This window comes from Ursus maritimus, unplaced genomic scaffold (genome assembly GCF_017311325.1).
Source record: "Ursus maritimus isolate PB19 unplaced genomic scaffold, ASM1731132v1 scaffold_29, whole genome shotgun sequence".
Taxonomy (NCBI): domain Eukaryota; kingdom Metazoa; phylum Chordata; class Mammalia; order Carnivora; family Ursidae; genus Ursus; species Ursus maritimus.
Window position 1 is genome coordinate 1561739 of NW_024425452.1, and position 17412 is coordinate 1579150.

Below are 17412 nucleotides of genomic sequence, written 5' to 3' on the forward strand. Positions count from 1 at the left end.
CCCCCCCCCCCCCCCCCCGCAGTGCAGGGAGCGGCTGAGGCCAGGGGAGTACAGAGTGTTCGCGGCCCGCGCAGGAGAGAGGCGCCGCTGGCACCCGGCTTGCTTTGCCTGCCAGGCCTGCGGCCAGGCCCTGATGAACCTCATCTACTTCTACCACGACGGGCTTCTCTACTGCGGCCGTCATCACGCAGAGCTGCTGCGGCCGCGCTGCCCGGCTTGTGACCAGGTACAGGCAAAGCGGGTTGCTGGGAGGGGGCTGCCCAGGGTCCAACGTGGCAGGATGTAAGGGGACGCGAAGTGAAGAACTCAGAACCAGCCGGGGACCTTTGTGTTCCCTGTTGCTCTGACCTGAGTTCTGGGCATGGGAACCCGTTGCCTTTTGCCCTCCCCCACTGCAAGCAGAGTCCCCTAGATTTTCTTGGACTGAGAGACTTTCTCCGGAGGAAGGACTGTTGGGCAGACGTTCATCTCGGTTTGCCGGGTGCCCAGTGCTGTGCTCAGCTGATCAGGCGAGGACCTGCCATAATGTCAGCCTGAGAGGCCGAGCGGAACCCTGGATTGGGAATCCAGGCGACCGGGGCCGCACTTCTTCAGGCTGTGCCACCTGCTAGCGGGATCCTGGCTAGGCCAATCAGCCCTCCCTGCATCCGAGAGTGGTTGAGATCAAATGGGATGTCTGTAGACGTGCTTTAGCGTTAACTGGGTATAAGGCGTGGTTATTGGGTGAATGGATGAGTGAATGAATGAATGAGCTGTTCTCCCTCCCTCTCCCAGCTGATCTTCTCCCGGCGCTGCACTGAAGCGGAGGGACGGCGCTGGCACGAGAACCACTTCTGCTGCCAGGACTGCGCCGGGCCCCTGGGCGGGGGACGTTATGCCTTGCCGGGGGGCAGCCCCTGCTGCCCCAGCTGCTTTGAGAGTCGCTATTCGGATGCCGGCTCGAGCCAGGCCCCGACCCTGGAAGGGAGGGCTTCGCTTGGTAAGGGAGAACGTGCAGCTCAAAGGGGAAGGGGGCAGCGGCTTGGGCTGGGCTGAAGAGGGGATTCTCCCGGGCTGGGACCCTCGCCCCGGTCCCACGCCGTCCCGTCGGTCCAGCAGCGCCCCCGTCCCCCCACCGCACCCCCCAGACCCAAGCCTCGGGGCCCGCAGCTCTCACCGCGCGTCCCTGGCCGGAGCGCTCCAAGGGCCTCCCGAACCCATCCCGCGCCACCGTTGGGGCTGCGGCGCAGGACTCGCTCCCGGACTGGGGACGCGGCCGCCCTCTGGTGGGCGGCGGCGGGGAGGGGCGGGGAGCCCAGGAGGGGAGTCGCGGCGGCAGCCGCGGCGCGCACGGCTAGGGGGCGGGGCGGGAGGCCGGACCCCAACTGGAACTGGCTTCTGGGGCCCGCCCCGCTCGGATCAGGGAGAGGGAGACTCCGGGCTCTGAGATGGGCGTTTCTGACCCGTCCTGGAACAGGGGAGGCGAGACTCGACAGAGTTGAAGGAGACTGCGCCCTGCTGGACCCCGCTACCACCTCCCGGGCAGCCCTTCTCGCCTCTGCTTCCCTCTCCAGTCCGGAAACCCAGAGAGGGCTGCTTCGATCCAGTCCGGAGCAGGAGGGTCGAGCTGGGGACGAGGCGGAGGCACCCAAAGGGCGGGAGCGGGGCCGCCTGGAGACGCCCCTCGGTGCCAAGGAGGACGGCCCCTGCCCCACCTGCTCCTCTTCTGACTCGGAACCCGAAGGCTTTTTCTTGGGCCAGCGCCTTCCCGGTCCTTGGAAGACCCCCGGAAGCCTCCAGGCTGGGGACAGCGACACCTCCAGGAAGCACTGCACCATTTGCTAGCGGCGCAGCCCGGAGAAAGAGGAGGGGATGTGATCTGTTAGGTGGGAGAGCGAGGCTCTCCTCCTCCTATAAAATCCTATACTGAACGCAATCAGGGACACGCCTGGGAGAGGCGGCCAGATCACAAACTTGGAGTGCTCCCTCTTAAGCCTGCGCAATCTATGACTTCTGACGGAGACTTTCTTGGGGAGCCACACCCCCCAAAGCTACGCATCCCCTGCTGAACTAACCCCCATGGCCACCCCCACAGGGTGTGATAGCCCCATTCTCAGCAGCTTCCTGAGCCAATGACGTGATCACTCAGAGACCACGTGTGGCGGTGCTCAGGATGGCGAGCCGAAGGCCTGGAGGGAGCCGGAGGTGGAACGCGAGCTGGTGACGGTAGGGCGGGGCCGCGCTCCCCGCCTTGCGGAGCTCGTGGACGCGCAGCCCGGGAGTTCTTCCTCTCCCCCAGGAGCCAGACCCAGCTGGAGCCGCGGCGCTCCCTGCCGGCCCGTTGCCGGCGGAAGTGCGAGACCGGAAGTTGCGTGCTCCGCGGACGCCCAGCCGTGCGTCAGGAGAGGCCTTGCGGGTCCCGAGAGTGCCGCTATGGCTTCCAGTGGGGTCGGCGTGAGCGCTGCCGGCGCGACAAATGAAGCACCCGAAATCCCGGACAACGTGGGCGATTGGCTCCGGGGCGTCTACCGCTTCGCCACCGACAGGAACGATTTCCGGAGGTAACCGAAGCCCCGGGAACTTGTCCGTTTCTGGTGCTCCGAGCCCCTCTGCGTCCCTCCCCTACTTGGCTTCTTCGCCCAGGCTGGCGCCTGTACATTGCCAGCTTCTTGGCCTCTTAGTGGCTCTGGCTGTGCTGTGGAGAGGTCCTTGACTGGGGGAGTTCCCGTCCGGCAGAAGCAATCTTTTGAGTTACTGGGCAATGTCTAGAGAATCTCACCCTGACCAGGGGTACCCGGGAAAAAAAGAGGCGCCAACACAGACCGGCTTTTCGGGCGAGTACGTAATTGGCCTTTGCATTTGATCCGGCTCGTATTAGACACTGGAACGAACTTTAACCGTGTAGGTCTTGGGCACCGTACAGTTGTAAAGCCCTACGTTCCTGCGATTCTAGAACTGTGTTTTTGCCTCGGATGGTTTTTCCAGAGTGGTGATGGTAAATTTTTTACTATCTTTCGTTAACTAAAGACAAGTGACTCAGTGACCACAGGGTTAATGAAATGTCTTTTTTCCAGGAACCTGATCCTCAATTTGGGACTTTTTGCTGCAGGCGTTTGGCTGGCCAGGAATTTGAGTGACATTGACCTAATGGCACCTCAGCCGGGGGTGTAGCCAAATCGGTAAGCACTTAACCACTGCTCTGCATGTCTGGGAGCTCTAGAGGCTGAGAGAAGCGATAATTTATATCATCTATTCACAAAATACAGGAAGGAGACTTGACAGAAGTCCCTTGGCTATTCCTAGTTAAATGTGTTTACAGATGTTGCAAGAAATTTTGAGTCTTATTGATTTCCTTTCAGTGCATGTATATTTCTAATGGCACGTGTTGTCCTGTCCTCTGATTGCAGACACATGGAACCCCCTGTGCTGTACTTGAACCTTCTAAAAACAGAGCCACCAATCTGTGCCCGTCACAAAACTTGCCCTGATGGAAGTTGAAGTTTCATTTAGATGGGCACCTTCCCTTCCTGATTTCCTTTTCTCTGTTGAGCCCGCTCAGAACTCCATTCTCTGATCAGCAGTCAGGTTTCAGCCAAAGTGGTGTCCTCTTTTCTGTAAAGTTCTGTACATAGTTCCTAAGTTTCTGCAGGGGGTGATCTTTGCTCTTGTCCTGAGGAATAACCTAATGGTATTTTAACAAATATTTGGAATAAAGACTGCACACAAAGAATCATTTTATTCTTTTAATAAGAAACTTCAGCTTACAAAAACAAGGTGTAAAAAGTCAAGATTTACAAAAATCATAAAAACATGATTTATATTTCACACTCAAGAGACAGGAACAAGCCCTAAACATGGATTGTAACAGAGGTGGTTTGCTTGATATTAAAAGAAAAACAAAAAGGAAACTGTAGCCACTGTACATTGATGTCAACATAAGGTGAAACTATTTTTGAGGAATTTCCACTTTTGAGCAGGACTAGGGGAAGCCGCATTTGGTGTTGCATAGCATTTTAGTGCACCATGTGGGTCTTCCAGGCACGGAGGGGGGGGGGCATTGTTGCTGCCATCGAGTTGGATTTGTTGGTCGAAAGAGGGCAGTGATGTGCAGTGGAGGCAAGGTGTACGTAAGCCTGGGCAGTGGGCACTAAGGTGACACTGCATGAGGAAGCTGCTTTCTTCACAAGGAAATAAGAGGTTTTCTGACCCTAAATTCACAATAGTGTCACTGTCCAAGAGTTCGGAATTCTTTGGAAATGGAATATATAAGCAACTGGCATGGAAAAGACTCATGTAGGCTCAGATAGATGTGGAGCTAGTTTCCCCTAGGCAATTTTTTTTCCTAGTTGATTTATTCTAGGCATTTTAAATATATTTTTTAAAGTTCATTTAATCTCTCTGCACCCAACATGGGGCTTGAACTCATGACCTCGAGATCAGGAGTTGCATGCTTTTGACTTAGCCAGCCAGGCACCCCATCTACTAGTCATTTTTTAAAATCCTGCTTTTCCATGCCAAGTCTGGAACTGGTATGGAATTAAAGGACATGAATTGGAAAGGGGGGGTTCAGTATGAATGCACCACAGTGGCATAACTGTTAGAGTTGACAGATGTCTAGCAGTCTGTTCACAAAAGGTAAATAGGACAAAACAGTCCCTTTTGACCCTACCGGCACAGATCTTAAGAAATCTGTTTGAACATTAGATTGTGTATATATATTTTACAAAGCACCATTCTCTTGCAGTAAGCAGGTAGGTCCCGTCTGTTAGGGCGGGGTTTGAGCGTGTGTGAAGTCACGCCTGTGGATGGCTTACCATGAAGCCAAGACCCTCCGAGAATCTACACTGGGACTACAGATGATCTGACAGGTGTTAACACCCAACTTACTGGGTGTTACGATGAGGAAGGGTCACATACATGAGAGCAAGGCTTAGGTTTGAAACCATCACCTCCCAAATGGTGACCAGGAAGGAAAATTTTAAGCCATAGCACAGATTCTGGGCCCCTTCAGATCTGCATGAGACCGCTGCTAAGATGAGAAATATCAGCACGTCCTGTTCTTCATAGGCATGACACAGATCCTTGAAGTCTGCGACCTCATCTACTCATAACTGTGAGCAGCTGTATTTTGTAAAGTTTTTAAAAGTTGAAAATAAAAATCCAGGAAAAATTAAGACATGGCAACTTCCAAAGCATAATTCATATTTCACTCAAAATTTTGTTTTAGCTTCAAGTAATCGTGTTTACTGTTAGTTGGTTTATAAAGCCATAATACTGGCAAGGTAAAGTTTCATTTAAACTGGCTTAATTCCTCAAAGTGTTAAGAATTTAGCAAGTAAAGCTATCAAATCTACAATTTCCTCAAATTTCGATGAACAGTCATTAATTCTGTAAATTAAAATGCTGGCTTTCGCCATTCCAACACAACACTCTTCCCAAGCGGAGTCAGTCCCGCATCTGTCACATGATTTTCAGCCCTGGCTGGCTAACACAGTACCACGGAGTCTCTTCTGCTACCTGCTTAGATTTTAAATGGAGACATGCCAGCAGAATAAGTATGGAAAGAGTCCACAAAAATGACCATTTGCCTCAGTGCTAGAGTAGCTCTGTTGTATTTAGAGCAACGTGTGGGCTGAAGGAAGAAACACCGGTTAAACTCGAAGCCCTGGACCAAGAGAATGGTTAAACGGGAAAGATCTAAATTAAACTCACGGTCCTATTTAGAAGGCGCTTTCAGCTTTAGTGCTGATTTCAAAAAGAATCTGAACCACCAGGGAGATGCATACTTACCCAGTAAAAACATTAGGTTGCCATGGGAGATTCTGCTCCAAAAGTACCACCTCCTCACCTAATTAGGCCAGTAATTAGGCTGAAGGAACCAATTCTTAAATGTGCTCAAGTGGTGAGCTTATTTTAAAACGCCCTTTGGTGAAGTCTCATGAGCTCGACGGAAACCTTAAGGTCAGAGTAAGAGGAACAGGCTTTAAACAGCCCTGCAGGTGAGCGGACTGGGTCTCCTCCCCTTCCACAGCGCTAAGCACCATCGCAGTCGGTGCCTGCCCAGGAAGGGGCTGGGGGGCTGGGACAGGTTCTTCGAGGCTTCTCGTGCATACTACACAGTGCACTGGCTTGCTCGACAATCTAAAGGTTCACATATAGGGGACTGTGTTCTACACTGCTTCCTGAAATTTTGTGCAAAAGAACTGCAGAACGAATGAAGGTAACACTTGAGGAGGAACCATTTTTGTTCGACTTCTACCATAAGTTGCCCAGCATTAGGGAAAAAAGCCCCTTTTGAATATTTGTGCTCTTTCAACCAGCTGGAAAAGCAACCCTTCCACTCATAAGATATAACCCGACAGGGGTATAGTGTATGTTTGAGAAGAGGTAGCACTCCCAGCCTACCCGAAAAGGACCGAGTTAATGTTTGGAACGTAAAAGGGGTGGTGAGAAAGAACAGGGTACACAGTCTGCCTTAAAAAGCAGCCATTTGATGAATAGTCAACAAATCCAAAGATTCTGGACATTACAGTAAAATTTCAGAACCTGCTGGTTAAGAATAATGATCTTTCACACACATGAGATGAAATGCTTTTTAAAAGTCTGGTATCAAATGTCCTTTACACTGTACAGACCCATTTGCCACCTGAAATGACAAGGCGGCATCCTTTCCCTTAATCTTTTCAATCCCATGCAAACCATAACTGGGTACAAGGCACCAAATGTTATGAATTGTATAAAATTAGTTCACAAAGCTTTATCAATAAGTAAAACAAACTCCATTTCCCCTTCCCTGCCTCCCCACCCACATCCCACCCCCCACACCCAACCAAGTTTTCATTCTGTACTACTAGGGCCATGCCCCACTGCCAGCCAATCCACTTCATTAGTTCTTGCACTTGGATGAAGCTACAAGCATAGCCTGAGTAGGGAACTCATACAATCATTGACTCTAGAAGCCTGGCCATTAAAAACAAAAATAAACTCTGCTATTGAGTCCATAGGACACATTAACACTTCTACAGTTTCTAATTTTATTCATGACATTTTAAGAGACATCTGGAAATTCTTTTCAGTGTGGCACTGCCCCCCTCAGCCTGAGAGGGGGCTGGATCAAAACTGGCAAGAGCTCTGCCCACCATTTAGTAAGAGCTTCAGTTCCTGGCTGTTGAGGGCATACCTAATTTTTTTTTTTTTTTTAACACTAGCATGGATGCTCATCTCAGAGGCAACCACAAGTATGAGGGTCAAACTAGACTGAGGTAAAAATCCTTTCTGAGGGCCAGGGTGCACTCATCTTGGCTGGCTACGGCAGAAAGTAAACACACCAGCCAACTACGAAGGGTTCCCGGAACGGGACTCTGACTGCTCGCCTGGGAGAAGCAGGCCCGTAAGGTTCAGTTAGGGGGTCGTGGGCTTGATTTGGCAGCATCTAGTCAGCGTCGACCTGGTTCTTACCTTCTTCTCTTCAGAATGTTTCAGTCTAAAGTAAGATGCAACTAAGAAATCCATCTACTTCCAATCTGTAAATAAATTAAAGGCAAAGGGACATTTCCCTCACAACAGCCATTGGCTTATGCAGCAGGGAACTCTTTAATAAAAATCTCCATAAATACTAACTTCTCAACAGCGGCTAGTGCTGCTGCCTCTGGGTACCTGAGGTGTCTGTGACTGCAGGGGCACCTTCGAGAGTACGCAGCTCAGTGAGGACTCTGGGAGTGGTTTCTAGTCCAACTCATTTTAAACAATTTTACTAATTTGATAACGGGTGCTCAGCTAAGTTAAGCACTTATTTCACAAAGTCCTTAAATCTGCTTAATAATTCTCATAAATATTTGGTATAAAACTATTTTTAAAAATTAAATTTGAAGATCTTTTAATTTTCCATTAAATGTTCACTTTTCTTAAGTCTTTCCCCCTGGACGGCCTGAGGGATGAAGTAGATGTTCTATTAGTTCTTTTCCATTTGTAAGTTCTCTTTTTCTAGAATAACAAAGATAGCATCCGAAGAAAGATGAGGCACAATTTGTATTTTCCTTTTTACTCTCCTTGGGTTTTTTTTTTCGCTTTTGTTTTTGTTTTTGAGTTAATAGGCTTTTCCACTGCCACAAAAAGTCATCACCAATCCTGCCAAGTTAAAAGTGTGGATCTAGACAGCTTTACGTCAGAGCCTCCGGCAGCATGGGCAGCTGTGACACTTTAAAACAGTGTCCAGGAGAGGGTGAGCCCGGGCCAAGCTTGTACAAAGAAGCCTGCAGTAGACAATATAAACCAAACAGCATAAAAAATGCCATACGCTATCGCTTCCAAATAAAAGCTAAATATTACAGAAACCTCACAGTGTTGGAAAAAGCAAGTTTAATTTAAAATATAGTCACTCCCCCTTCTTTAACAGGGTGAGCCACTTTCTGTCTGAATTTCCTCCATGTCTCAGTGCTGTCTGACAGGTCCTATGGGAGAGTCCATCTCAGAAGTCAACAGCAAATGCTACAGATCTGCTCTGGAAACGGGGCTCATCAACACCCCTAAGCTACGACCCTCATTCTTATCCTCTCTTTTCCCAACCGCCCACCCTTCCCCAAACTCCCTCCACATCTGCTTCCTTCAAGCGACAACTGTACCTCTGCCTGAACTGAACATTAATACGATACGCTCAGTCAGAAGATGAGCATTCGTAGTGACAGGCTGAGGCAGGCTGCAGCAGCCCCCGCAGTGAGAGTTCCGGTCTGCGTTCACTGCTACCGGTGAGTCTAACTAAAGGACTGGGAAGGGAAATCCAGTGCTGCCTGAGGAGGAGGAGGAGGGTTTCCATCTGGGCAATTTCATCCCACTTAGAAACTGACCCAGTATAAAAAGAAACAAGTATTTTACTAGCACTTAAGTAAAGGACGGGACACTTTTTTTTCTCCGAGGGACTAAGTGTAGGTGGGTAAAGAAACAGTAGGGATTATCAAATTTGGGAGGAAACAGGCCAGGACCAGCAGCCATGAACTGTTCAGACATATTGGGGCCGATTCTTAAGCCCTAGAAAGCAGAAGTTCCCAAACCTTGTGCTGAACAAGAATGTTCTAGCCCTCCAGGTGCAAGAAAGAAGCTGCAGACTGAGACAAGCTGCATGCTGCTCCAAGGTGAGAACAGGTGATGGGCATTCAGATAAGGCCTGGACCACCAGCTATCCCTGCCTACCCTCAACTGAACTCTGAGACAGCCTCAGACAAGTGACCTAAAGACCAGTTCACACCAAACCATGTGCTTGCCCTACACCTGAACCAGGGATATGCTACAGAACTGGGTAGCCACAGGTGCCCTTAGGCTCAGCATGCAACAAAGAACATGTCATGGACCAGTTTATTGCTTCCCCATATGAACTGCTCCTTCTTTAGAACGAAGGGATGTTCATGCCAGTCTCAGAAGACATGGGATGATTAAATGACAGCAGCAGCCAGGGAGGGTAGGACACTTGAAAAACCTGTTTTGCATGGGGAAATTTGCCCTATATCTCATTCCACTCTTCCACTGGAAGAGGAAGTCTGCTAGTTTTCAACCCTTGAGGGTTACTTCCTTTGTGGGGACAAATCCTTATTATTCACCTCCTATCTTGGAACCATTCCCATCCAGCAAGCTGCCAGCCCAGGGACCCACCTCACGTGCTCTGTCCAGGGCTGCTCACATCAGAAGGGTTCTTCTGGGGCCACAAGAAGGTCCTGATTAGTGGGGGAATTGTGTAATGGAAAGAAAACATGGCTGCTCTCCTGGCTGCATATGATTAATTTACCCCCTCTCTCTTCCACCCAGATCCTCTCTATTCAGAAGCAACTGATGAAAAGAATCTTCATAGAAGTTACTCCTTTTGATTTGTTTTATCAAAGGAGGGAATTCCCAAATCCATTCAAAAGAAAGTGACTACAGATTTTATGATAGAACATGAGTCACTTAGCACCTTCTGCTGTAGTCCCAGTGAGGCAAACCTAGTACTCTGTTCCTGCCCTAAACCTTATTTCCTTTAAGAGGAAAGATACACGAACATCAATAGTTTAAAAGCCAGCCAGTCCTTGAAACGTGCCTCCCATTCAGGGGAAGGTCCGTGGTCTGCCCTCACCGTTGTTGCTGGACTGCACCTGAGCTTGGAGTTGGGTTTCTGAAATTCTTGCACTGCCCTGAACTGTTCTTTGAGTGTAAAAAAGGATGTAGGCTTGAGTTTTGCACACTTCCTCGACACTGCATACATTCAGCTTTGAGTCATTGCAGTGGACCCAAAAACCTAGGAAACCAAAGGAAAGAAAGAAAGAAAGTGACTACCCCAGTCCTATTTCCAATTGGCAGGCAAAACCAGGAGATGAAGAAAGGGACAGAGGAGTTCTGAACAGAACCAACCCCTGACTGGTGGTGGGGGGGGCGCCGGGGGGCGGGGAAGGCTGGTAAATGAAACGAACAGACTTCCCTGCAACCACTGGCTTCAACTCCACCCAAGCCCACCGTGGTACTACTTACAGTATCGACTGACTGTAATTTTTGTCCTCATCTTATTCAGGCTTTTTCATTGCCCACTAGGGCCTTCTACAAAGGTAGCCTGAAGATTGGGGGATAAGAGATGGGAAGAGGAGGAGAGGGGTGAAATGTACATGGAGGAGTGATAAAAGGGAATTCAGAAGGAATAAAAAGTTATTTCACCCCAGCCACCGTATGGGCCGAGGGGTTCATTACAAAAAACACAGCCGCAGCCCACCCACCTCAGTGCACAGTAGCAGAGAGGCTGTGCTCTGGGGGGACAAGGACTGAAAGCTCCTTGGGCGGGGCCCTTGTACCCCCCATACCTCCTACGGTAAGGACATAGCAAGTGCTCAGGAAATGTCTTCAGCTTTACTATGAGCTGGGGCTGGTGAGAGTCATACAGCATCTCCATGAGGTTACGAAAGTCGTAGCGTTTCTACATAACCACGAAGGAAATGGAGATCTGCAGAAGTATTAATAATGAGAAACCTCTAAAATTAATTGAGCATTATGTGCTAGGAACCGTGCTAAGTACTTTTATATCTGTTGGTTCCTGTCAATTCTTAGGACAATCTTAGGTTGTCACTCGGTGATATATCCAAAATTTGAAACCAACTTTCATAATCCTTTCCACTAGATTTTCATGTATGTAATATCCCCCTATAGATGAAATAAAAGGAAAGCGATGGAATGTGGACACGTCAACCCTTTTCCGTGTCTCCCACCCCACAGAGTCAAGCGCACGCACCTCCCTCTGTGTTGTAGCAATAGGCTGTGTAGTGTCCTGAGCCAAACCCTTTCCCGTGATGCATGACCACTGCGGAGAGATCATAGGCAAAGGTCTCTTTGTCAAGAGAGGAGAGCATGTCCCTGCAGCAGTAAGGTTCCATGGTTAATACCTGGTCAAAGACGACATGGACCCCAATCTTCTCTCGATGATTACGGCCAGACCACCTAAAACATGGATATAAAGTTCTTACTAGTAAAAAATGGCATATGTTATCCTAGGTAGATGAAGGTAAAACAGGGAACTGAGAAAACATAACCTTCCAGATGTGGCTTTTGCATCAATAAAACAGTGATCAATGTCCACATATATTTCCTGTGAATGTTCCATGATGCACTCTGAAACCAGAAGTCCCTAAAACAAGCAGTGCAGGCAATAATCTTTATAGTTTACTGCCTGCCCTTCTTTTCACAGGTTATGTCATACTTGGTTCTGAAGATGACTCTTTATAAGCCCGAGTGAGGCTAGAGAATCTCCCAGCACAGACAGAGCACAGGCTAGCTGATGAGACAGGGCCCTGCGAGCTGAAGCCCTGTCCTGGGCACCCACCCCTCATCAACATGCCTTACTAGGCAGGAAGCATTTAATCGCCATGGAAAGTGCAAGACCTCTAGGGAACAGGCTTCCCCTCCCAACACCAAAGGAGACATCTGCCCTCACCAAAGCCTTTTAGGCAGCTACCCCCACAGCTCACAGCCACCTGGAAGGCCCCAAAGCAAGCTCACCTGAATCTTTTAAGGTGCAGCCGGAGGACCTGAGGTAGTCTGTAGATCATTAACTGCTTTCTAGCTTCACTCAGAACAAGGGGTTTGGGATTGGATTTTCGTCGTTTGCCTATATGGTTTGGGAAGGTATAAGACATAGATTGTGAGGAGTCTCGTTCTTTCCTGGCTATGGCAGAGACAATGACTTGCCACACAATATGCTTTCTCCTTATTTCTCAGTACTGGGACCTCAGTTTCATCTGGGGCAGCGCTGTGACCCTCTGGGGACCCTCTGTGACCCTGGGAAATGTGACGGCATTTCCCAGCCCCACGTGCCCGCCTGGTGTGGCCACGGCAGTTCTGCCAGACTCGGAAGGGATAACTGGGTGGTGGCACTCTTAGGATGACTGCCAAGTGCTACTCTTGGACCACGAGGTAACCCTGGGGATGGAAGCCTTGAACTAGTCACGCTGAAAGGTGGAAAGAGCTTGGGTCCCCAGTGACCATGTAGTTACTAGGCTAGTCCCTGACTGTCCTTCAGACTTCTTTTATAGAATAGAAAAAATATATATATATCTCATTTTAAAGTCACTATTATTTGAGTTAACTGAAAAACCACCAAACCTAATCCTGATATATCCACTTCCAAATTTTTGCATCCGCTACCTCCAAAACTGGTATGGGTTTCCAGTGGTATATTCCTGATATGATGGATTTATTAATGGAATATCCTGGAAGGTGACTGCAACAACACGCATGCAGAGCAGATGCACATGTCAGGGTTCTATGCCTTTACACATGTGCTTATCACTTAAACTATGATGCACCAGAATGTAACTGAAAAAGTTTTTGTTTTCATCAGCTAGACTAATCCTATTTCCTGCTCACAGCTAGCTGTATGCTGTTCAAAACTCTCAACCTCAGTTTCCTTTCCTGTAAAACGGGGAATAATGCATATATTTCAGGCTTAGGAAAAAAAATTCAGAGGGCACAGGATTACCAAAAGACAGAATATTTAAACAGATTCTTTCTTCAGCATGGATTGTGACATATACAAATATTTAGAAAAGAAACTGCTGGTTTTATAGTTTTATGCTGTATCTAGTATTTGAAACATGTTTCTTGGATAAAAGCACATGGCTGGACATGGAGGACAAGCTGGACAGACTGGCCAAATTCATCCAGTCCAAAGCAAAACCAGTGCTCAGACTCTCATTTTGTTTCTAAAGCTACTGAACTGTGAGGGGAATGCATTTCTAAATTACATCACATAAACAATGGAAATAAAGTTCTCTTAATTTCCATCAGAAGCCTTCTCTATACCCATTTACTGATGACTGCCCGGTTATTATATTAATTAGACCAGTGAATGGATGGGAATATAAAACTGGTGGTCCATGTGGTGCCTGCTAATTGTCTGTGAGGTAGCATGGTTTCAGTGTCTGAAGAGCTTGACATCTAAGTCCTGTCTATAACACTCATGAAAGGCAGCAAATCGCAGCCAGATGATGCTTCACGGGGCTCCCTGGGACAAGAGGATGTGGAGCTGCTGGTTCTCATAAAGGACTGCAGCAGAATGAGTGTGCCAGAGAACCTTTCAGTAGGGCTGGTGGTCATGATACGTGGGGGCATGAACAGAAAGAGAATTCAAAGAAGGGCCTGGCCTTGTTTTACATTCTAATTCACCAGCAGATTTTCGAAAATTATTGCAGCACTGCCTGGGAACGCTGGCAGTGACTGCCACTCTCAGTAGGGGGAGTATGTGAGCTAAGATGAAGACAATATAGACTCAGGCTTTGTTTCCCTAAAATGAAATTCACAAAGAAAAAGAAATTACTGATTCAACTGAGATTGATCAGGTCTGGTGACTAAGCTGCCCACATGGAGAGACAGAAGACTGATGGTTTTGAAACTTCACAAGCAACAACAATGCATCTTGTACCTTTTGCCATAGCTTTCCTTCCCTGCTACTGTTTGAACTTGCCTAGAGAAATCCTGATAAATTAGCACATCTGACAACTAGAAAAACAATCCTTTCTTGCAAAAATAAATAAAAGTATTTCCTCCCTAATCCGCCTGTCCGAGAATAATGGAGTTAAAGCTGTTAACATCCTTCTGTTCCTCACAAGTAAAAAGCTTTAGGAATCACTACCTTAAAAAAAACCAAACAGATACTGCTCTAATAAGATAATTTAAGTCACTACCTTTATATATCTCAATAAGGAATAGGGCAAGTGACACTATAGTTAGCCACGTACAGCATTTCAAATTCTGTTTAAACATGGCAGAATAATATATCAAGCATGATTTTTGATTTTTGGCCTGACTCTTCAGGGACAATAGGTTTCCCACAGTTCACTATTTTAAAAGACCATATGAAAATATTTTAATAAGGGTCATCATAAGATTGTGGTTCTCAAAACTTGCAGTCCAAATTATTTTATGGCTGCAAATTGATTTCAAGATATCTACATAATCCATTAATTTTAGTTTCCAAATCTTGATATGTCAAAAAACCCAAACATGAGCTTCCAAGTATTTGCCCTGCATCTGCTCTGAATGTGCTGGGTTAGCAAAAGCATCAAGTGTTAGTGCGGTAAGACGGAAGGAGCTCTGCATAAGGTGCCTACATAACCATGTGGAAAGAGTTCCACTTTAAAATGACAGCCACGACAGAGAACTACTGCCTTATGACCTTCCCCAGATGCGTGGCATGTGAAGGCGTGGGAAGAAACAAATGCAGAGAGTAACCCTGAAGCTGATGCACTTTATGACTCACGACAATCTATAGCATCGGTTCTGAGAGACTTGCAATCTGCAAATTGAGTACAAGGCACATGTTTCCGATACCGTAACCCTCAACAAGCTATGCCACCTGACTTTAGATGAAATCAGAACTGTCAGATCTATATTCATGACTTTAAGCAGGACCCTTGTAGCACTACGAAGCTAAGCACTCACATTCTTAGAGTCCCTATTTCGGGATCCACACTTTCAAATGCCTCCCAAGGTAACAACTAAAATCCATCACAGCAGGAGTCAAAGGAAGCCCAACTCTTAGGTTTTGTTTTGTTTTTTAATGTATGATGTCCACGTGCTTGTTTTCAGGAAAATGGGAATATCTTTAAAAGATCCTTTAGAACCATCAGTATTACCAGTGTTACTTTTGACAGAAGGGCAAAAACAGCACCTTACACTGATATTCCAGATGCACGTCCCCCCTCTCCCTCTCCACTTCTACCCCCCAGCACTCACTGTTACACTGGTCACAAGCGTAGATTCTCCCTTCCAGGGCCTCTGTCTCTGTGAACTTGGCCAGCATCTCAGTGAGCAGGCACTCTGTCTGATTCAAAGGGACAAACCCCTTTTCTATGCAGTGATACCGTTCAGGGAATTCCAGGGACAGGTCCCAAAAGGGCTCAATGGTATTGGATTTGTAATTGCATGATACACATGTGACCTAGGATGAAAAGATTGATTTACAGGTTATATAACCTCCACGCTTCCCACATACATTTTTGCTCGATTTATATAAAACACATAACTTACCAAAACTAAGTATATAGTTTTCAAAGGTTTTTAAATTATAATATTAAAATAATAAATGTAACCTTAAAAGCATTAGAGCACATTACTGTCCGTATACATTTCTAACTATGATGCTAGCTGGAACTGGAAAACCACACAGCAGAGATTATCACCTACCCCTTTCTCTGTTCTCTCCCAAAGCATGCTCTACCATTCAGTGCTGTGGCAGCACAGACTGGGTTATCATGGGACCATTCTCAGATCAATCTGAGATAGAGAATTGGCAGATTCCTGTCTGCTTCTCTCATCGCTACTCCTTCCTCATCCAAACTTTGCTACTTCTACCCACTCCAACTTGCCTCTCTTTCTTGCCCTTGTTTCTGGCAGTATCCCTACACAGATCCCTGTATTCAAAGAGCCTCAAACTACCTTATGATCAGGCCTCCTCTCCCTCTATAACCTTCCCAGATGCACGGTTCTTCCTGTGGACCCACAGCAGGCAGAGGAAGTGCCCATAGGCACTCCCCCTTTACATGCTAAAAAACAAAAGCCTAAATAAACCTCTTCCCAACCCATTCATTGTTCTTTTAAAACCCTAAATACTGAGACACAAACCTCAGTAACATAATGTAGAGGTTTTACCTGAATTCATTATGTTGCCCATCTTTTTAACTCAAAAATTCTTCCTGCACATTCTCATAAAGTCTTATCTATGAGTCTTTGTTTATGTCCCTACATGGCCTACGATCCAGAAAATGAGAGGTAATGGGGAACAGGAGGGGGGCTTGCTTAGGCCTTTGGTATCCTCCTTGCCATCTCCCTTCCTTGTATGTAAAGAATGTTCTGGAAGGAAGGCTCTTTCAAACTACTGTGAAACCAGGGTTATAGGCAAACTGTTCAATTTCCCCAAACTGATGAGGATGGCATGCCAACAATAGGTTCTTAAGTACAACGAGAATATTATATTACCTATATAGTCATTAAAGGTTAGATAGTCACTGAAAATAACACGATATGGCAAATTCAACTAAAAATCTGCCCAGATAGAGGAGGCAAGTTCACCAACAAGGCCATTACAACGTACAGCACAACGAAAGGTACAATGGCCACCCTCCCTTAGGCGTCATCACAGCAAATGTCGGCTATCCTAGTCTGTCCAGGGACCTGGCAGAGGCACTCACGGAAGCCCACACTCTAACCAGCAAGCCTCCCTGCAACGTGATGGGCAGAGTCGGGGGCAGGGTGGGCCGACCTACCTGACTGAGTAGCTGCCCGTGGAATATGGTGTTCACCACCTTTAAGACCTGTTTGGTGAGCTTCCTCTGGGAGAAAGGGATGAGGATCCGGCGTGCGGTGCCCTCGGACTCGAGCTCTTGCTGCACCTTGTGCAACAGCTCGCAGAGGAATTCCTGCGCATCCTGCTGGTCGTAGCCGCGGAAGGCGGGAATCAGGCTCCACACCGAGTGAAGCATGGCGAAGGGCGACACCAGGGCCCACTTCCCGGACCACATGACTCGGAAGAGGGTGTGAAGTTCGTGACACAGGGAAATGTGCTTCGAGCTCGGCTCCTTGTTCTGGATGAGTTCTAGGCTCCTGCTGATGGAGGCCCCGCCGTTGAAGCAGAGGCCCTCCCTCTCGCACGCCTCGGCCCCATCGCTCCTGGCCGACAGCTCGGTGGCAGAGCTGCCGGCCGGTCTGCCCGAGAGCGGAGCCTTCCCGTTGGGGGCCCTGGGAAACAGCTGTTGGGTCTGGGAAGGGTCGAGGTTCAGAAAACATTCGCGGAACTTCTGGAGGTGGCTGAGCACCTGCAGGATGGAGTTCATGTAGCAGGTGTTGCCCAGGTTGCGCAAGCCCGTGACGCCCGGCGCCATGGCGGGCGCGCGGCGCGGCGGCGGGCGGCCCCCGGCGGGCGCGCGCGGCGAG

General features: G+C 48.0%; 3 protein-coding genes across 3 annotated transcripts in view; 2 read left to right on the top strand and 1 right to left on the bottom strand.

Moving 5' to 3' along the window:
• The window catches only part of PRICKLE4 (prickle planar cell polarity protein 4), a 3973-nt gene extending 1853 nt beyond the window's left edge, over window positions 1-2120 (top strand). The window contains exons 3-5 of the mRNA XM_040643434.1: window positions 23-226; window positions 775-979; window positions 1457-2120. Of these exons, the coding sequence (XP_040499368.1) occupies window positions 23-226; window positions 775-979; window positions 1457-1824 (777 nt within the window). The 3' untranslated portion in view covers window positions 1825-2120. The remainder of the gene's footprint in view (window positions 1-22; window positions 227-774; window positions 980-1456) is intronic.
• Window positions 2121-2223: 103 nt separating this feature from the next.
• Window positions 2224-3706, top strand: TOMM6 (translocase of outer mitochondrial membrane 6). The gene is made up of 3 exons (XM_008691919.2): window positions 2224-2540; window positions 3054-3158; window positions 3387-3706. Exons 1-2 carry the CDS (start codon window positions 2413-2415, stop codon window positions 3148-3150), a joined length of 225 nt encoding a protein of 74 aa, XP_008690141.1. The 5' UTR covers window positions 2224-2412; the 3' UTR covers window positions 3151-3158; window positions 3387-3706.
• A 6625-nt stretch (window positions 3707-10331) lies between these two features.
• USP49 (ubiquitin specific peptidase 49) overlaps window positions 10332-17412 on the bottom strand; it is a 9060-nt gene continuing 1979 nt past the window's right edge. The window contains 5 exon segments of the mRNA XM_040643463.1: window positions 10332-11424; window positions 11983-12091; window positions 15217-15421; window positions 16746-17377; window positions 17380-17412. The exon segment at window positions 17380-17412 is cut by the window's right edge and continues 1979 nt beyond it. Coding sequence (XP_040499397.1) covers window positions 11172-11424; window positions 11983-12091; window positions 15217-15421; window positions 16746-17377; window positions 17380-17412 — 1232 coding nt within the window. The 3' untranslated portion in view covers window positions 10332-11171.

Bases quoted from the DNA above. Each gene is read 5' to 3' on its own strand.
- TOMM6 (XM_008691919.2), top strand. From the start codon at position 2,413: ATGGCTTCCAGTGGGGTCGGCGTGAGCGCTGCCGGCGCGACAAATGAA. The intron at 2,541-3,053 runs GTAACCGAAGCC...TCTTTTTTCCAG, and splicing joins GACAGGAACGATTTCCGGAG to GAACCTGATCCTCAATTTGG.